Source organism: Rattus norvegicus, chromosome 18 (assembly GCF_021556685.1).
Source record: "Rattus norvegicus strain SHRSP/BbbUtx chromosome 18, alternate assembly SHRSP_T2T, whole genome shotgun sequence".
NCBI classification, from domain to species: Eukaryota; Metazoa; Chordata; class Mammalia; order Rodentia; family Muridae; genus Rattus; species Rattus norvegicus.
In genome coordinates, this window is record NC_141551.1 from 80,345,552 (window position 1) to 80,366,261 (window position 20,710).

Genomic DNA, 20,710 nt, shown 5'->3' on the forward strand with positions numbered 1-20,710 from the left:
GGTCCTTCGTCCTGAGTTTACCTTGTGTCTTAGTTAAGGTTTCAGCTGTGAGCAGAACCATGACCAAGGCAACTCTTATAAGGACAACATTTAATTGGGGCTGGCTTACAGGATCAGAGGTTCACTCCACTGTCATCAAGGCGGGGACATGGCAGCATCCAGGCAGGCATGGTGCAGGGGTTGCTGAGGGTTCCACATCTTCATCTGAAAGCTGCTAGCAGAAGACTGACTTCCAGGCGGTTAGGATAAGGGTATTAAAGCCCATGCCTATAAGGACACACCTCCCAATAGTGTCACTCCCTGGGCCAAACATACAAACCATCACACCTTATGACTTAAAATGTGGTACCAGGAAGACAAGAGGTCTGCTTGATACTTTCCATACTCTCTAAGTATGAACTTTTTTGGATAAAAGTCATTTAAACTTGGGAGTGGTGGTTCACGCTTGTCACAGGACTAGAGAGATTGAGGCACGCAGATCAAGAGTTTAAGGCTAGCCACGACTATTAAGCAAGATCTACTAAGCTGGGTGAACAGATGGGGCAGGGGTGTGGGGGTGGGGCAGACAAACTTCCTCTCAATAGACTACCATATCAAGAACCCATCTGAAACCTCTCCACCCACTCTAAAGTTGGAAGAAACACCAGTGAAGAAACCCTACACTGAGGCTCCTGAGGATAAGGAAAGAGGTTTCTAGACCTTTCTAATGTATAGAGCACGTATTTGTATGATCAAGACTTACAAGGGGAAGGCCACATTTAACAAATGCTCAAAAAAAAAAAAAAAACCACTTCCAATAGAACAAGATATATATTTTTGTATGTTTTGACATGTTTGGACAAGCCAAATTAGATATTTTTCTTGTGAACTGTTCTTGCAAATATGTAAAATTAGAGCTTTGTTCAAACACATCAAAACACTTTTATGAGCCTCTTATACATCTACTCAATTCACTTAAGAGTTCCACTCTTCTTCTGATGTGTAAAGTATCAGTTCTGAAAGAGCTGGGACATCCATGGTGCACCAAAAGTTCTGGGATGTCTCCTGTAACTCTGGTTTGGTCACCCTAAGCGGCCTCAGAATGGGCGGTCTGACATGCTGAGACCTGTGAGGACCCATGCCTCTAGTGGCAAAGGTGGAGTGAACCATCCCGTTCATGCAGTGTGCTTTCTCCCTCAGCACTCGGGGGACAGACACTTATTCCCAGGGACGCGAGTGCATGCAGCCCTTTCCACAATGTATTTATCATCTGACTTAATACTTCACAAATTTAAATTTATCTCAAATTAGATTCCATAGTAAATAAAAATGCTTCTGGCATATTTTTGTTAGTTTAATCTTTATTCTGTTGATTATATAAAAGCCATACAATATTAAATAGCATAAAATATTGAAGGTTTTACTTATGTGGTGTATAAATTTTAGTAACAAAGGTTTACCATGAATGTAGAGCTGAAATACGGTCATGATCGGCAAGTCAAGGATAATATAGAATTTGCTACATCTCATGATTTTTCACAAGAAAGATCTGCTTCTCCAAACTCATGAACACTCACTCACATTGCACCTCCTTTCCATGTGACATACTTTATTCTTGTTTTTTTGAACAAATTCTGGAAGAGAGTTGTGAGGATCGCAGTGAGAACGGATCCCTTCATTCTCGGCAGGAAGCACCGCACTGGCTTGAGGCTTTTAACTTTGTTGGAAACGGTTATCTTCAACAACAATAGATCTTTTAGGAGCCACGTCCACAAATATATATCGAAAATCAAACTGGCCACTCCTCGGGTTCTGAAAAACATGTAGATGTTATTATTCTTTGTAGAGCTCCCTGGACCCCACTGACCCCCGACTGACCCCGGGACCTGAGGCTGGCGCACCTCTTCCACTTCTGCGTGTACCGTTCCTTGCTTCCCTGGCTCAGAGCCCTCGATATAGAACTTCACACGGATGCGCTTTAGCCCGTTGTTTGCATATTCAGTAAAGCTGTTGAGAAAATGCAATGATGCGCCTCCAGGTTCCCTTTCCTCAGAGATTACCCCGGAGCTCTCCTGGGGACCCCGCATTACCTGACATGTTGTCTCCGCCCACGTCTCGACATTTCCCCATAGCCTTTCACAGGCTCGCCAAAGACACTGATCACCTGCAGGATAGAGACTACTCTTACTCAGTGTGACTCTTTTAATGGCGCCTATGTAAGTATTTTCTGACCGTCAGGTCACAAGTTATTTGTTTGCTCACGCCAAGTGATTTTTAAGGGGGTAAAAAAAAAAAAAAAAAAAATCAGTATTGTGAGGGCCCTTGACTCAAACAAGAAAACTAGAGAAAAGGACACCATGTAAAAATCATACTGTAAATAACTTAGGGAAAGTTATTTCCTGCACGGCGACAGATATGGGTCACTCTGTGGTGTTACTTGTAGCTTCAGAAGGATACAGGATGAGGGGGAGTTAGAAACAATCAAGCAGAAACTTGGAAGTATTTCTCCACTGACACGCATACTGAGATAAAATGGGCGGGCAGTAAGTGAAATTATTAGTAGGTGTCGGGTGTCTAGTAGTAAAAGTTACAAGGTGGAAATAAAAACTTAAAGCCCCCTATACATACAGTGAAGGTAAAATATCAAGTAGTGACATGGTTAAAATAAACCAGGTGCAAATCTTTTCTTCCTCAGGAGAAAATTTGTTTGGCATAGGAACGTTTTGTTTTGAATTTTCAAAGCGAATATTTTAGAATATTCTCTTAAAAACACAAATTGAACATAATGCTAAACATACTGTATTTTGTCTTTTTGCTGTGTGTCCTTATTAGTGCAAGCATATAAGATAAGGAAAGTTGTCAGATACCTAAGATCTAAGAAAGGGAATAAATATCCAAAGAATTAATAGGTCAAGCCTAGCAGTGTTAGATTAAAATTATTAATGGTAAGGCAGGCATATGGCCTGGCAAAAAGTGGGACCTTAAACATACGACCTGTTGAAGTCTAAGGACCAGCTAGGAAGCTACGATCCTAATAATACTTCATTCTTTCATGTATCCTGTACGGTTCTACTTGTGTTAATCTGAACATGCCCGAGAGACTGAGCCTGGGATTACTAAAACAGTTGGGGTGCCTCCTGGAGACCACTCTTCCCTGAATGCCCACTGACTACAGTGGAGTGCCCTAAATGTAGTCTCTGTCAACTTTTAACTCTCTCAGCTACACTCTGTGGTTTAGGACACAAAACAAAGGATGCCAGAGACACTGGCATAGCGGGGAGGAGGAGAGCGTGCGCAGTGACCTTTGGGTGCTAGGGTCAAAGTGCCTCAGAGAACAGAGACCTAAAAACAGAAAAGCAACCCACTGCCTTAGTACAGTGTGGAGGCATGGGCTTCACAAGGGATTCATTCCTCCTCCCCCACACGATCATCAGAAAACTAACCTCAGGGTGTGTTCTGCATTTCCCTAAGGCTTTCCCATAGATGATGTTAGGACTGGATGAGGAAAACAGTTCTTTGAAGATCGTATATAACAAGCTGCCTGAAAAAGCAGAGGGAGAACGCAGTGAAGCGAAGCAGTAGGGTGAGAGGCTGTGGAAAGGTATTCAAGTGCTTGCTGGGTCTGTAACCTGTAATGCTGACTCCAAAGAGCACCACTATCAGGTAGGTGACGTCTCTCCCGGCTTCTTTCACTGCAAAGAGAAAACGTCAATAGGTTACACGTGTATCCACAGAGCTGTGGCCTCTGGAGGCTTCAGGTGTTCCTAGCAGGGAGCAGTTGGGTCCAGACCTAGAGCACTGCTCTCAGTAGCTCATCTCAAATGCTCCCAAGCTTCAGAAGAACCCCTCACTCCAGTGCATACCAGGCCTAGTTCTGCTTAGCTCCCAAGGCCAGAAGAGAACAGACCTGTTTAGTGTGGCCTGGCTATGCACGGGGCCTAGGAACCTCTGGATTTCTGTCGCTGATAGATACTGCTTCTGTTCTAGTAACGTAAAACCCTTATCGATCTCTCAGAGTGAGAATGGTCACAAGATGAGGCAACGTGTACACAGGTCTATCCTGTCCAGATCAAGGCAACTCTTAACCCATCCCAGAGACCCCACTGAGTGGTGCACAAAACCAAAGAACTGAGCTTGGAATTGAAATGTAGTTGGTTGGGAAGATTGATGAATCAAATAAACTTACAGAGATTGTTTTTATTTTTTTCTGCACTAAGTAAGTATATGAACACATGGATTAAAGAGCAGTTTGGGGAGATAAGGTAATCAATCAAAGGGGAGTGAGTACAGACACATTATTTACATAAATGCATGTTATATGTGAAGAGCTACATCACAAGCAAAGTCTGATTATGAGAGCGCTTTACTTCTTTGGTCATTTATATGTATGTACAGTCACATGAGGAACCCAGATTTTTCTAACTTCAGTCTTTAAATTTTTATTTTTTCCAAGAAATCAAAGTTTAACAAGTGGTATTTTTTTTCCCTCTACTTTTTTCATAGGTACAATGACATATAATAAAATTACTTATTTAGAAGTCATTTCTAGAACATACTTTTGGTTTTTCAGTACAGGCTGTGAACTTGAAATGTGTTCAGGGGGCTGGAGAAATGGCTCAGTGGTTAAGAGTATTTGCTGCTCTTGTAGACATCCAGAATTCAGTTCCCAGCAACCATATCTGGTGGCTCACAATTGCCAGTAACTTCAGCTTAGGGGCATCTGATGACTTTTTCTGGCTTCCTTCTTTACCTATACTCATGTGTATACACACACACACACACACACACACACACACACACACACACACACACCAGCAACACTAGCAATAATAAACAAATCTTTAAAGAAAACACTACTTCAAATAATAGAAAGATTGTCATCTACCAAAAATCGTAGATATTATGGGACTGATCTCAGCAGTAATTGCTTCACAAATCCTATCTCTTTACCAGGCTCTGAGGCTGAGGGCTGGAACACGAATCTTTCTATTCCACTGTCCATAATGTCATAAACTACATATCAGTAGACACCGCATGAGGCCCCAAATTGAGAGGACAATAACAACTAGACTAAGACATAACCATATTTTTTCCTGCAATCCCAAATCAGGTCATTGGCCTAAACGCCTCAACCTCCTGTTCTCCCCAACACTCTGTCGTGACCTAATAATTTCCTATTCCTTGTGTTTCTGCAGTTCTCCACCTCTCTTTCAGTAGGTCCTATACTGGAGTGCAGACACTCCCAGAAGTGGGGAGCACAGGAGCTGACAGTCTTAAGTCCTAGATACTATTTTTTTCTTTTTACCTTTCTGAGATGTTGAGACACCGGTTTCCTCTCTTTGATTCCTGTTAATAGACACTTGCTTGCTACTGTCCTCCTTTGCTTTCCGGGGGTCCGGTCCTTGTGTCCAGAAGGTTTTCTGGGTGAACCCAAGGACAGTTCTAGGTTGCACTGTTTTCTTCTGCTCTCGCAGCCCCCATCTCAAAGGCTGGGTTTTCAAGCAAGCTTTGGTGAGTACAAAGTGTGGCAACAACAACTGCCTGCCCAACGACCCGTGCAGCTTCTCCGCATGCCGAACAACTCGTAGAAAAGCACAAATCATGTTCACAAACACTGTGAGACTTCCGAACTGCAACTTCTAAAGGTTCGTAATCCACACACTCAGGCGGACAAGACGTGAAACCAAACCATTCACATTACATCCTGTGTCAGGCGAATATCAAGATGAATAATCTACAAGAGAAGTGAGGTACACTTTATTTTTTTTCTCTCTCTTGAATTAAAATGCCCTATTTACCGTCCTACTGACATTCACATCTTGCCCGCCATGCTTTCGCAAAGCATCCCGGGAAACACCAGACATCCCGGGAATCGCAGTTTAATGGCTTCACACTTTCCTGTTCAACTGCAGGAAAGGCAGGCAGGATGGACTACATCTCCCATAATGCCATGCAACAAGAAAGGGCCCATCCTGTTTTCTCAGACGCTTCTGCGCGGATCGTTGCGCGTGCGCTGTGGCCCGGTTGAGGCAGGCATGTTATTGGTATCCCTGGTTCAATGGCCTCTTGGCTTAGACAGAACTTGCAAAAGTCGGATTAGTTGCAAATTGCGTGTCCTCATAGTCTTTTTATAGAGGACTGTGTCAACTGGGAAGTTCATGTCGTGGGTTTGCCATAGTTATTAGAAAGTGACAATTTCAGCGCTTGTTTCTTCTCAGGAAGACAGTTAGCAAACGTAGCTGAGCCGGGCCATAACAGGCTAATGGGCCAAGAACCGGCGTCAGAATGACTGGGGCGTGGGAAAGAAGCCGGGCCCGGGATTGTCCCGAACAACGACGTTCGAAGAGCAAAGGAGGTGTTCACAGAGAAACCCAGTCTACGCATGCGCGAGCCCGGTCCGGGTTTTGCGCACGCGTGAGGGGCAGTGCTGGGCTTCTCTGTCGCTCCTCCAGAAGGTACCTTTGGGTCTCCATGGCGACCGGACGCGGTCGGATGCTGAGGCCTGGAAGTTTCGGCCTCCAGGCTCTGCGAGGGTCCCTTCATGGTGGGGGCACTACCTGGGGCAGCGCGGGGCTGGCCGCGGGGCGCTCCGGGTTCAGGTGACGCTCGGGGCTCACGGGTGGGTCTCTTCAGTATCCCACCCCACAGCTCTTTCTAGTATCAGTTCTACTATAGCATGTGACTCCTGCTACTTTTAAACGCGGGAAACATTAGAATGGCAGAGGGAAACCTGTCTATCCTGGAAACTAGGGTACCTCAAGTTAGAACACAAGTAAAGTTACTTCCTAAGGAAGTGATGTATGTTACCAAGCATTCCATTCATTCATTGGTAGGCCCTATGGCTCTAAGGCTATTTTCAGTTCGGGAGACTACAGTAGTGCACATGTGAAGACAGGAGCGGACCTACTGCTCGCCCGGAACAAGGCTTTTATGTAGTATTCTTGCATTTTAGTGATTTTAAAATGAGAATCAGCCGTAGAGCTTTTAAACTCGGAGTAGAAAGTATTCATCAAAACCTAATGCTAAACAGGACATTTTGTGCACCTCTCCCACCATGCCAAGTTTTCTAGACAGTCACATTTTGTTATGCAACTCTGTTCTGGTTCGTTGTATTCCCATTACGTGTAAGGAAGAGCCTGCAAGATGACCGTTCTGTCTTCAAGGTTATTTTTTCATTTTTCTCAAGGAGTGCCTTTAAGCCAAAGTATGTTCCTCTCTTAAAGCGAGAGAATGGAATTTTAGGACACGGGAAAAGGGCCTCCCTGAAGAATCTTCATTCACCCAAACAAGTACCTTACTAAATTTATTTTCTTGTGACTGTTTAGAACACTGTACCCATCACACCAGTCAGGTCATCAGCCGGAGGGATAGTGTTACGAATTTACTTTTTTTTTTATTTTTTTTTAAGACAGGCTCTAGGTAGCCCTGGCTGTCTTAGAACTCACTGTGTAGCTCAGACTAGCCTTGAACTGCCTGCCTTTGCCTTGTTAGTGATAGGATTAAAGGCTTGTGCCACTATACCTGTTCTGCAACGATTTTCATTCCTGAGGATTTACATTTTATTCCTAAGGCTTCTTGACTGATATGGATGTAACAGTCATGTCCATTTTGCTTTCTAAGGATCCAAATGTCTTTGTGTAGGTGTAAAAACAACCTGTTAACAGGGTATGTCAGCTGCTTAAGTTATCCCACTCCCACCCCAACTCTGAGGCCCTGTCCTATATCCTTTCTAGGTTGTCCTGATTTCAGAAAGATGGCACTTTGTAGTGTTGTTATCATAGTTCTTGACTGAGTTTTCATAATGCCGGACTCGTGACAGAATGGTGACAGCATTTGCTGACCTCTAAATGGAATACTTGGACTTTAATTTCCCTCTGTTCCTAAGACTATCCTTTAGATCGTATTCTGTAGGACAAGATGAGTTGATTATGGGTCTCTCTATTTCGGTGTAAGTTCAGTGGACTTTCTGATAGAGCAATGTCAGTAAAGGGCTGGCATGATGGTGTGGGAACCTGCTCTCAATCAGTGAATTGGTCCCATACAGATTTTCATTGGTAAAGAAACGTCAGCTGCTAAGACTAGAGTGATTGTGCTTCTAGTACTTGGGAATTAGAGGCAGGATGATCTCTGAGTTCAAGACCAGCCTGGTCTAGTCAGTTCCAGGACAGCCAGGACTTATTCACTAGTCCTCATTTAATGCAAAAATGTGAACATTTGTAAACATTATATGCTGTAAGAAATACAGTAAACAGTATATGTTGTAAGAAATACAACAGAATGGATAACAAGCTGGGTTAATTTATACCCAGTCTGATTTGACTCTTTTCATACTAACAAACATAGTCTAAAATTTATTATTTTATAGATATGTTAAACTTATTCTAAGCTACCAGGCAGAATGTACATTCAAGGATGTATTAACTGCTAGTCCCTTGTTCTTCTGTCTGGACCTTGGGACTTTGGTGGATTCCACATAGAGCTGTTTGAAGATATCTGTGCAGCTCACTGATTGTTTAGTGGGGTGACCTGTGTCAATGACACATCAGTGTTAGTAAGAAATGGAGATAGCTTTTCAGTCATGCCGAGATTGGCCTGTGTCAGTGCTAGTACGAAACAGAGATGTGCCTTTCAGTCATGCAAACATTAAGCTGGTAAATATTCGAAATGGTAATAAGCCCCGAAAGGGTTATAACGAAAGTTCTGGGGATGCTCCACTGCTAGCTTGAGACCACAGTAGCTTTAATTATCTATTTGGAGACACAGTGTGTATTCTGTGAAACGAGAGGTCTCTTTTAAATGCAGAAAACACACAAACAAGAAAAGCCATAAGGATGTCTATAGTAAAATACCCTTGATTTTTTTTTCCTTTTTTTTTTAAACAAATGTAGCATGCAATCAGTTTTAAAGCATTTAATACACTCCCTTGTGCAGAATATGTCTGTAGGGCTCTGGTACTGGGGCGCACGTCACAGCGACCTCGCCCGGCTAGGTGCGTGTGGGTCAGGCGAGGGGAGCGAACTTGGACGGGGAGGGGGAATAGTTTTCACTGCCCCTAGCTGCAGGTCTTTCTCCTTTCTGCTGCTGCCTGCAGCTTCAGTTGCTCTGGCTAGGCTGAGCCAGCAGGAGACTGACTAGCTGGAGAGGGGTACAGGGGAACTTCTGGCAGCAATTTCAGGGAGAGCAGATCTCTTCCCCAAGCAGTGGTGTTACAGCTCTTAAGACAGAAGCTCTCAGATGATGGACTAATTCCTGCACACCTTTAATTCTGAACACGGCACTTAAATGCAGTGTTTTGGATGGGTCAGTGTCTGGCAGCAGGTACTTCCTATTGGTTTGGCCTGAGAGCTTGGGAAGACCTCATCTACATATTCAGGGGCGTGGTCCTGTTTCTATGACTGATCTGTCTTGAACTTATGTGACCTGTGGTCATGTCCTCACCTGTGGAGGAGGGGCTTGGGCCATTGCTCTTTGTGACTGCTCTGTCTCAAACCTCTCTACAGGGGTTTGTGGGGGGCGGGGGCTGCAGCTAGTGAGGCCCTGATCTGGGTTGCTGGGAATCCACCTGCCATCCCTTTTAGGGTCTCTGGGGATTCGACCTGTCCTGACCAGGAATCAGGGTATCTTTCACTGCCAGCTCCATAATTCCTCCTTTTACTTTTTTAAATGAGAGGTGTCATTTATAGTGAAAATTTTGCATGGGATTGGAGTATCAAAAGAAAACACTAAATAGGTCAGAGGGGTAGTGCAACTAAGCTAGAGTGGTAACAAGGGATCAGGGTGGGGGTTGAGAGGACAAAGGATCATTGAACCAAGTAATTGTCCCATGGGTTGTACAGTTTGAGGGTATTGACATTGGTTTTAAACAACATTAGATTAATCTAGCTAGATATCATGTTTTCCTTACTATCGTGTAACTTTCCCCCAAGTTCAGTAGCCATTTGGCTTTGGCAAGAGAGTTCTTATGTAGCTGGAAGGTCCCAAGTCTGTGGGTCTCAGCTGTCACCTGTGGATCTCAGCATGTGTCTCAGGAGTCTTCAGTCAGATGAGGTGTCTGGAGGAAGGCAGCTTTGTTGTCCCAGGCAGGTCCGAGGAGATGGGATTCAGTCTTGGCTGGATCTGTGGGAGCAGCACTGTAGGTAAACCTGTAGTGTGGTCACAACAGTCTGGCTTTTCAGAGGTTGAAGTAGGCTTGGGATGAATGGCAGCGGAACATAGAGAGGTCTCCCTGGAGACGACTTTGTGGCTCTGCAGGCACAGGACCTCTTTACAGCCCCTAGTGGCAGCGGGACTTCTCAGGGCAGGCCTGAAATTAGAAGCCTTTGCAGGGAGGAGGTCTGGGAAGGAAGACTAATTGGCTAAGCTTCTAGGCTTTTAGGTATCTCATTATAGTGAAGATCTGCCTATTGTTAATGAGGAACATTTGCAAGTATGGCTGAGATGTGTGGTAACCCTCTTTGTGGGGAACCCAGACTTGTATGGTTTTGTTAATTGTCCTCAAATCTTGTAGCACCAGCTGTTCTTTTACCAGCTGTATGAGGGCTCTAAGCTTCTCCCTTGATCAAGGTCACTATGGGACCCAGATGGCTTCATTGGAGACCCAATCAAGGCATGAATTATTAAATCTAACAGTGGTCCTTAGAATTTGGGGTGATTTGGAGGAGGGTTTTTAGGGTCTTCTTGGGTATTCCATTGTCTTTATAGGTAATATCTTTGAAAGAATAAAAAATACAGCCAAAAAAGTCAGAAGTTTAGAAATGCTGTCTCACCCCTAAGAAGCCCTAAATACCTCAAATTCCAGACCCTGCTCTCTGCCTGTAAGTAAAAGGTCACATTTCTTGAGCCTGCTCTCCCAGGAACTAGATAAAAGGACTTAAGATAAGGCCCTTAGACTTGCGATTCCCGACCTAGTAAAGATAACAGAAAGCTTCTCCCAGGAACTAGCTGACCATAAAGTTAGATTAAAATCTTAGAGAACAACCTTGAGAAGCAGGAAGCTTCTCCTAGGAACTAGAGGATATAAAGTTAAGCAATCTTGAGAGACAGGAAGCTTCTCCTTGTGATTTTCCAATGATGGGTTGTGGCTTCTTCCTTTAAATACCCCTTCTCCCAGCTACTGGTCGTTGAACTCCATTGCCCCTGCGTGGGATACGACCCCAGTGCAAATTACAGCAAGGACGGTCTTACGTGAGTTCTTGGGGGGTTGTGTCATCCCGAGACTTGAGTGAGGGTCTCCCCGCTCCAGGGGTCTTTCAATCTTCTGTCCTAATGTGGTCTTTTTCTGGTTGGGTGTTAAGCACTCCCTCTAAGATTTGTAAGATAGCTCTCCCTAGTTGGATGGGGGGAAGTGGGGTAAGGGAAGAGGCTGGGGGTAGATCCTTTGTTTTTTAATGGAGCCCTGCCCTTGGGTGGGGGGGAGGGGCAGGAGGAGCAGCAGTTTGTTTATTGTCTCCTTTGAAACATTAGGGGGTCCTGAGTAGGCTCCGACACAGGACACAGGGCATGACCGCTTGGGGATACAGGACTCAGGAAGTTTAGCTGCCAGGTGGATGTCAGGCTGTTGAGCTGTGGGAAGCTGCAGGACACCGCTGTGCTCCAGGGGTGGGGAAGCAAGGTCTGGGGGAATTTTTTTTTTTAATGTGGTGGTGAATTGTTCTTTACAGAAAAGAGGAGAAAAGCTTTGTCCAATGGGAACGTTCCCTTGGCCTGTCAGCTTTGGGGGACTCCACAGACGTCCAAAACACTAAGCCTTCCCACAGCTTTAAGACCTGGCAGCCGCCCTGTGGCTTCTACGTGGCTGCTGCATTACCAGGTTTTCTTTTTGTTTTAAGAAGAGGTCAGATTAGAGAGTCTTGACCAATGCCTGATGCAGGCTGTGGGATTTAGACAGGGGCCAGATGGACCTTCAGCCAACAGCACAGAGAGTAGCTCTGACTGGGAGGCTTCAGTTGTCCCTTCAGCTTGTCCAAACCCACACGATGGTGCTGACTGAAAGGTGCAGGAAAGGATAGGTTTCTGGTCTCCAGAGTTGGGGAGGGAGGCTCACCTTCCTGCAGTATCTGTCCCTGTAGTTGTGTTGTGAAGTACCCTGTTGTGGGCACCAGTTGTAGGGCTCTGATGCCAGGGCTCTCCCACGGAGATCTCTCACCTGGGTAGCTGTGTGGGTTCAGGTTCGGGTAGAGAGAATTAAGGCAGGGAGGGGGAACAGCTTTCATCGATCCCAGCTGCTGGTCCTTTCTGCTGCTGCCTGCAGCTTCAGTTGCTCTGGCTAGGCTGAGCCAGCAGGAGACTGACTAGCTGGAGAGGGGTACAAGGGAGCTCCTGCTGGTGATTTCAGGGAGAGCAGATCTCTTCCCCAAGCAGTGGTGTTACAGCTCTTAAGACAGAAGCTCTCAGATGATGGAATAATTCCTGCACACCTTTAATTCTGAACACGGCACTTAAATACAGTTTTTTGGATGGGTCAGTGTCTGGCAGCAGGTACTTCCTGTTGGTTTGGCCTGAGAGCTTGGGAAGACCTCACCTCATCTATATATATTCAGGGGCGTGGTCCTGTTTCTATGACTGATCTGTCTTGAACTTATGTGACCTATGGTCACATCCTCACCTGTGGAGGAGGAGTTCGGGGCGCTGTCCTCTGTGACTGATCTGTCTTGAGCCTATGTAATCTGTGGTCATGTCCTCACCTGTGGAGGAGGGGCTTGGGCCATTGCTCTTTGTGACTGCTCTGTCTCAAACCTCTCTACAGGGCTGCAGCTAGTGAGGCCCTGATCTAGGATGCTGGGAATGCACCTGCCATCCCTTTTAGGGTCTCTGGGGATTCGACCTGTCCTGACCAGGAATCAGGGTACCTTTCACTGCCCGCTGCCCCATATCTGTCATTAAATGTATTTGAAGAATATACTGGTAAACGAGCTATAGTAAATGTTTTAGTCAAAGACAGACATACCTGTTTGATGAATTAGGGAAAAGACTTTCGTACCGTTTTCTCTGGTGCCAGAAAGTACCTACCTACCTGGTCTTTAACTGTTTAGAGAGAGGATTCCATAATACACATTAATCTACAGTTTTTATACACATACTTACAAAAAAGATGACTGCTCATTTCATGAGATTGTTGGAATAGGCTTTCATAAATTTTTAGCAAGTGAGTTAACCTTGGTGTGAACTGCTTGGCTCAGGCTGCTATGTTTTCCTTGAATGCTAGGCATCTTGTAGAGTTCTGCTTCTCAGAGGCATGCCCTCAGATTTGGGCCCAGGGCATACACATCCTCTTTCTTTTCTTTCTTTTCTTTTTTTTTTTTAAGATTTATTTATTTATTTTATGTACAGCATTCTGCCTGCATATGTGACTGCAGGCCAGAAGAGGGCACCAGATCTCATTACAGATGGTTGTGAGCCACCATGTGGTTGCTGGGAATTGAACTCATGACCTCTGGAAGAACAGTCAGTGCTCTTAACCACTGAGCCATCTCTCCAGCCCGACATCCTCTTTCTGATGTGTAAAATTAACACAAAGACTTTGGGAGGAAATAGTAAATGATTTAAATAGAAGTCTTCATAAGACATAAGTAGATAAAGTATTAAGAGAATATAGAAGATATACTGAGGCCTGCCTCATGTACATGGTTACCACCAAAGCTTGTTCCTATGACTATATCTTAACCTTGGTGTGTGTGTGTGTGTGTGTGTGTGTGTGTGTGTGTGTGTATGTGTGTGTACACATGTGCCTAGTTTTCCTTTAGAGAAATAAAAAGTCTATTTAATACTGAACTATGGCCTGCTGGGGGCCACCCAGAAAGTTTCTGGTGGAAGGCAGCATGGGGTATGGCATCAGTGACGCTATGACTTCAATTTAACTCTCCCTTGCTATTCAGGGTCCAAAAGCTGATGGCTCCTGGCAGTTAACTGATAGCAGCATCAGAAAAGGGAAAAGAAATTTAGTTACTTGGGTTCTTTTCTCTTTGACTTAGGGAACCTCTCTTAGCCAGGCAAGAGGCTCTGAGTTTGTTAGAGAAGAAAAGAAAAGAAAAGAAAGAAAAGGAGAGAAAAGAAAAGAATAGAGAATCAGACACATAAGCACAGGCATCTTGGATGAAGCAGAAAAAGGCTACAATGCTACTTTATTGTTCTTAGTTTTTTTTTTTTGGTTCTTTTTTTTCAGAGCTGGGGACCGAACTCAGGGCCTTGCGCTTCCTAGGCAAGCGCTCTACCACTGAGCTAAATCCCCAACCCCTTGTTCTTAGTTTTTATACCTTCTCAGGATAATTGATCACATTTTCTAAGCACCTTTACATTGTAAAAGTTCATGGCAATAGTTTATGTCATAGGTTGATAAGGTTTCGGGAGTTACAGCAGAATTGTTTACATGTCTTTCCATTAAGAATAGTACCTGACTAGTATCTGTTTTCTAGCTCTATAAGTTCATTATAAGTTTAAAGTAATAATTTTTATGTCATAAGTTAGCACTGCTTTTTTCAGGAGAGAAATTATCTGTTTGTGTCTTATTATTTTGAAGTCTTATATAGATAAACTAGTCCATCATTTATTTTCTGTCCTTGTACCTCTAATAAATTGCCCATTACCAGTTTATGACATCCAGTTACCAGATAGTGACCTCATTCCTAACCTAGAAAGAATATTTTCTTTGATTGTAACTTGTTCCACATGTATCTTCTTAGTGTAATTAGCCCAAGGTTTACAGAGCTTTTGCTTTATAGGGGACTTGAAATTACTTGTATCAACTTAGGAATTCTATAAAATCATTATCAAGGATTATGAAATCATCAATTCCTCTACACAGCATTACTGCATGAAAGTGCATCTTCATGTTGATCTGCAGGAAATCTGCCCCATAGGGCGTGCTAATACCTAGGACTCATTAAGCCGTCTAATAGTGGTAGGAAGGGCATATCAGCAGTGAGAAGCAGTCGAGGGATGAAGTCTCTGAGGATCCTGCATCTCAGAGCACACCCATAGCCGTGGAAAAATGGTGGGCCATCTCCTGAAAACTCACCTGCTTGCCATAGCCTTTCCTAGATGGCTTCTGACAGTGGCCTGCTGTTTCAACTGGTGAATTAATTTGGAAAGTGTTTGTTGAATACTGCCTGAGTGCTATGTATATTGTGGGTGCTGAGGAAGAGCATGGAGTAAAAACCACACAGTGATAATAGAGAAGACAATCAAGGTCAATGTATGTTTGATGGCAGCGTGGTGACAAATAGGGAAAGAGCATAAAGGTATGTCTTCAGAGTTGGACTAGAGCTTGAGATGGCTGTCAGGAACCCCTGGATGAGATCATATTATTTGAATAGGTACTTAAAGGAGGTGAGTAGCAAGCTACGCAGATCCCTAGAAGTTGTTGTGGACCTGTTTGTACTTGAAATGCTTGTGTAGAAACTGCATTTCCATTGACTGTTGTTAATTACATGTATACAGGTTTTTTAAAGTTTATTTTTATTACTGGTGTGTGTAGGTTTGTGTGTTTGAGTGTGATTTTGTACACCTAAGTGTAGATGCTAGGGGACTTAGGTTCTCCTGGGAGTAAAGCTACAGGTAGTGGGCAGCTGCGTCGTATAGGAGCTAGGAGCCGAACTTGAGTCCTCTGTAAGTAAGTACACACATACACCCCAGCCATCTCAGCAGCCATCTAGCACCTCTTGACTGAGAAAGCACACAGAAGAAAACCCTGTTACAGATATCATCATGCTTTGCAGGTAAATATAAACTTGACCAACCACACCAGTATTTGTTTATAAAGAACTGTGTGTGCTAAAGAGAGACCTTACTTAATTTTTACTCAGCACTTAGAGTATGTATGAGACCTTGGACCAAGCCTTCACATAGCCATGTTATATGTAAATCACAAGTAATTTAAATGATTTTAGATTGTATTCTTTATGAAAATGAGTTACTTTATTGGCTGGCGCCTTCCCTTCTCCATATGCTTCTGTTGCTGGAAACCCTCCAGTTTACATTTCATTGTTGGGCCAGTCCTAGGGAAGTAGTAGTGTTTGGGCATCATTCTTCTTCTTATTTATTTTATTTGTTTGAGTACACTGTAGCTGTCTTCAGACACCCAGAAGAGGGCACTGGATCCCATTTATAGATGGTTGTGAGCTACCATGTAGTTGCTGGGATTTGAACTCAGAACAGTTAGTGCTCTTAACTGCTGAGCCATCTCTCATCCCTGGGCATCATTCTTTGCTTCTGATTTCTTTGTGAGAGCCAGTTACCTGGGCTCGAAGCTTTTCTGTTGTAAAAATCTTTGTTTAAACCCAAAATTTGAACAGAAGAATAAAAGTATCTGATAGGATTCTTGATTAGAGCAGCCGGGGTGACATTCTCAGACCTTTTCTCCCTCTCCTTTCTGCCCTCCAGGGCACTAACTGACAGTCACTGTTAGGGGCTAATTCAGAGACTGGCTGGAGAGTGATGAGCTGAAATGCACAACTGGGCTTCATTTGCTCCAGGTAGAGTGCGGAGGCCTGTGCTGCTCCAGGTAGAGTGCGGAGGCCTGTGCTGCCCCAGGTAGAGTGCGGAGGCCTGTGCTGCTCCAGGTAGAGTGCGGAGGCCTGTGCTGCCCCAGGTAGAGTGCGGAGGCCTGTGCTGCCCCAGGTAGAGTGCGGAGGCCTGTGCTGCCCCAGGTAGAGTGCGGAGGCCTGTGCTGCTCCAGGTAGAGTGCGGAGGCCTGTGCTGCTCCAGGTAGAGTGCGGAGGCCTGTGCTGCCCCAGGTAGAGTGCGGAGGCCTGTGCTGCCCCAGGTAGAGTGCGGAGGCCTGTGCTGCTCCAGGTAGAGTGCGGAGGCCTGTGCTGCTCCAGGTAGAGTGCGGAGGCCTGTGCTGCCCCAGGTAGAGTGCGGAGGCCTGTGCTGCTCCAGGTAGAGTGCGGAGGCCTGTGCTGCCCCAGGTAGAGTGCGGAGGCCTGTGCTGCTCCAGGTAGAGTGCGGAGGCCTGTGCTGCCCCAGGTAGAGTGCGGAGGCCTGTGCTGCCCCAGGTAGAGTGCGGAGGCCTGTGCTGCCCCAGGTAGAGTGCGGAGGCCTGTGCTGCTCCAGGTAGAGTGCGGAGGCCTGTGCTGCCCCAGGTAGAGTGCGGAGGCCTGTGCTGCTCCAGGTAGAGTGCGGAGGCCTGTGCTGCCCCAGGTAGAGTGCGGAGGCCTGTGCTGCTCCAGGTAGAGTGCGGAGGCCTGTGCTGCCCCAGGTAGAGTGCGGAGGCCTGTGCTGCCCCAGGTAGAGTGCGGAGGCCTGTGCTGCCCCAGGTAGAGTGCGGAGGCCTGTGCTGCCCCAGGTAGAGTGCGGAGGCCTGTGCTGCCCCAGGTAGAGTGCGGAGGCCTGTGCTGCCCCAGGTAGAGTGCGGAGGCCTGTGCTGCCCCAGGTAGAGTGCGGAGGCCTGTGCTGCCCCAGGTAGAGTGCGGAGGCCTGTGCTGCCCCAGGTAGAGTGCGGAGGCCTGTGCTGCCCCAGGTAGAGTGCGGAGGCCTGTGCTGCTCCAGGTAGAGTGCGGAGGCCTGTGCTGCTCCAGGTAGAGTGCGGAGGCCTGTGCTGCCCCAGGTAGAGTGCGGAGGCCTGTGCTGCCAGGCCTTTTACTGTGTGCAGTGTTACTTCCAGGCTCTGGGAGGATTTATCCCACCATTTATGCCCTGCTGCCAGGGTGTGGATGACAGCTAATACTTATGGGGAGCTTCCCATGTTCCAGCTGCTCTGCCTGTTGCTGACCAGGAGAGAGAAGCTCTTTGTGGCTGCTCAGACGCCATGGGGATGTGCTTCTTGAGGGTGTGTTGATAACTGGTAGATATATAGTTTGTTGTGCTGTCTTGGCAGAAGGTAATAGGCTACATTGCTGCCCAGTCAGCCCAGGCCTTGGGTAACTGCCCTTCATGGCTTGTGCCTTCCAATAGTAGGGTGTGCTTGGAGTTGGGAGTTGGCACCTTTAATGGTCCATTTGGTATAGCTTTTGTGCAACAGCTTCCAGAGAGTTAATTAGCTTTCCATTGAAAATGTTAGGACAGCTCATTTTTGTTTCTAATTACATCCTTTTTTGATGTTAATCCAAATACATCTTGGGAACCAGGTTGATCCTGAGGGTGGTAAAACATTGGTGAATGAAAATTGGGTAATAAGTACTTTATATTGCGCCTTAAATTGCATGCAGGGTAAGGGGTGTGTTAGTAGTTGATGCATGTAAGTTGAACACTGCTCAAAGAAGTAGCTTCTAGTAAGTTTTCTTTGTTGATGAAACAAGCCAAGACAAATTAAAAACATAAAGTCAGTTTTATTTGGGAACAGCTCTCAGAGGTGGAGTGGGGTGGGTGGGGGGAGGGGGGTTCACTGGTCTCAGGAGATGAGGTCCGAAAATTGCAAGAGAGACAGAGAAAGGGGGAGGAGGAGGGGAAGAGGAGGAGAGGGAGGGGGAGGGGGAGGGAGGCAGTGAAAGACAGAGAGAGGGAGGGAGGGAGGGAGGGAGGGAGAGAGAGAGAGAGAGAGAGAGAGAGAGCGCGAGAGCGCGAGCGTGCTCTCAAGAGCAAGAGAGCACTTGTTGGGATGGTGGTGCATAAGCTGGTGCATCTGGCAGAGGTAGGTGATGATATTAACAATTGCTAAGTCCCTGAGAATAGGTTAGTAAATTTGCCTGTATATTAAAAGGGTTAGGGATAGGGGTCCCAGGTTTGGAGCTTTTGTGTTGTTTCAGATCTCCCACAGTCTGTGAGTGAGCCTCACTTGTTCTGAGGACTGACTCTAAACCAGAGTTGTTTTAGGAACTTTGAAAAAGTATGTCTACTTTATCAAGTCTAAACTGATAAAAACTGTCTAAAAAACTATTAATTATAAAATGCATTGTTTTATGTACTACTAAGAAGACAGCCAATTAAAATACAATTTATTAAGTATAAGATGCTAAAATGTGGGAAAACTTTGGATATAGGTACTTCTGTGCATAAAATAGTGTTAAAAGATTTAACTCACAGATGGAAAGTTATTAAAAATCTATGGTTTCTACCTTCATTAAAGTTTCTGTCAGAACTGGTCACTCAATATATCTATTTTAATTAGATTTAATTGTCAGCTTGACATAGCCTAGACCCACCTGAGAAGGGAATCTTATTTGGGTTTGCCCAGATTAGATTGGCATTAGGGCATCTCTGTAGATGACTGTGTTGAATGCTAGTTGACGTAAGAGTGCTCAGCCCACTGTGGGCAGCATCATTCAGTAGGAAGGTGCTCCTGGACTCTGGAAATCTAGCTAAACACGAGCCTGTGAGTGAACCAGTAAGCAGCATCGCTTGTGGACTCTGCTTCTCAAGCTTTTCTTAGGTTTCTGTTCTCTCTTGGATGGACTATAACCTGTAATGTACTGTTTTCTCCTCTAAATTGTTTCTGGTTGAGTATTAACACAGTGAGAGAGTGACACTAGAGCAGCATGCTTGTCATTTCCCTGTTTCCCTCACATACACTGTGGAATACCCTCTGACAAGTGACAGCCTTTATAATGAGAACAGCATTAGACTGTAACATGCAGACTTTAGCTATCACCCACTTGATTTGCATCTCCTTCTTTCCTTTCCTGTCCATTCTTTCCTCCTTTCCCCTTTTCTCTTTACTTTCAGAGATGAAGTTTTATGCTGAATAATCTTTATGGTTTATCGATCCATCAGAATTTCGGAGAAAGGAAGGATAATTCTCCTCGTTTGGTAATTATACAACTTGAGTTTCTCACTTGTACTTTCAGACAGGGTTCCGGGGTTAAGTTTGCTAGAGGCTCCTCTGTCATGACGCAGTGCGCCAGGCCAGGCCAGCACAGTGAGAAGCCTTCCTCCGTCTGTTTTATATCCCTGGACAGGTAAATACCCTGCCTCTCACGGGGTGGTGGGCTTTAGGCATTGGGTTTTTAGAGAAAATTATAGTGCAGCATATACAAAGTTGCTATTTTGAGCTTTCTAAGAATAGGATTGTGTAGGAAGAATGTACAACACAGAGAGTTTGACATGAGTCATGAGCTTGTCACCGTTCTCCTTATGAGACTAGTTTTACGAAACTAAACTTCTAAAGGTGACAAGTATGTTGGATTTTCATTTTACTAACTTGTTCTTACTAATTACTCACTTCTCAGTGGATAAAGAGTGGTGGAAAGCCAAAAGGAGGTCATGGCTCTTGTGAAAATAGATGAGTCTATGGGCTCTTACAGTTCAATAGTTTAGAACTCTTATGTCTCTGTGATATCTCCACTGAGACCTTTGGAACTAAAATCCATAGAATCTTTAAAAAAATTGTGAACTAATGTTAAGATGGCTATAGCAGTGTGTTGTAATACCATTTGTGGGACACACTGACATGATTAGCAACCTCTGGAGTCTTGTAACATTGGTGTTTTTTTTGTTTGTTTTTGTTTTGTTTTGTTTTTCATGAAGAGACATTTTGCCCCAGGATGCATTATTATGGTGAGAGTGTGTCCTCCTTCCTCCAATTCCTATATTTCAACAGAGGGTACCACGTGTTCATGATGGAGGAATTGAAGTTCTGCCTGTTTCTTCCTCGTGGGAAGATGTGATTGGCATGCTGAGAGAGTCAGTTCTCTATGCCATTTGCTTTCTTAATTGATCTATGCAGTGAGAACTATAATAGCCAGAAAATTACAATCAAGAAATTAATCAAGGATGAGAGAATAGTTTGCCTATTAAATGAGATGAATGTGTCTGTAGCCCTCTCTTTAGAACACATAGCCAGTTGTATTCTGGGTATTTG

General features: G+C 45.0%; 2 protein-coding genes across 20 annotated transcripts in view; one reads left to right on the forward strand and one right to left on the reverse strand.

The window, feature by feature from the left end:
• Nucleotides 1-1,322: 1,322 nt before the first annotated feature.
• Nucleotides 1,323-5,834, reverse strand: Timm21 (translocase of inner mitochondrial membrane 21). 2 transcript variants are annotated; one of them, XM_087592701.1, is made up of 7 exons: nt 5,734-5,834; nt 5,285-5,601; nt 3,609-3,671; nt 3,423-3,520; nt 2,070-2,143; nt 1,881-1,986; nt 1,323-1,791 (listed from the first exon to the last, which is right to left on the reverse strand). In XM_087592701.1, exons 2-7 carry the CDS (start codon nt 5,580-5,582, stop codon nt 1,693-1,695), a joined length of 738 nt encoding a protein of 245 aa, XP_087448827.1. In that variant the 5' UTR covers nt 5,583-5,601; nt 5,734-5,834; the 3' UTR covers nt 1,323-1,692.
• Nucleotides 5,835-5,980: 146 nt separating this feature from the next.
• Fbxo15 (F-box protein 15) overlaps nt 5,981-20,710 on the forward strand; it is a 98,981-nt gene continuing 84,251 nt past the window's right edge. For 5 of the 18 annotated variants that reach the window (XR_015642398.1, XM_087593182.1, XM_087593191.1 and 2 more), the window contains exons 1-2: nt 5,981-6,434; nt 19,698-19,808. Coding sequence is in view for 13 of the 18 variants with exons in the window: in XM_087593182.1 (XP_087449308.1) it covers nt 6,265-6,434; nt 19,698-19,808 (281 nt within the window). In the remaining 5 variants the exon portion in view is untranslated. 18 annotated transcript variants of the gene reach the window in all.

What these genes read in the sequence shown, in the direction of transcription:
- Timm21 (XM_087592701.1), bottom strand. Translation starts at nt 5,582, where the DNA reads ATGATTTGTGCTTTTCTACGAGTTGTTCGGCATGCGGAGAAGCTGCAC. An exon ending in CTTTGGAGTCAGCATTACAG is followed by an intron (nt 3,521 to 3,608) that starts GTTACAGACCCA and finishes CTGCTTTTTCAG; the next exon opens with GCAGCTTGTTATATACGATC. An exon ending in GGGCGGAGACAACATGTCAG is followed by an intron (nt 1,987 to 2,069) that starts GTAATGCGGGGT and finishes TTTTCTCAACAG; the next exon opens with CTTTACTGAATATGCAAACA.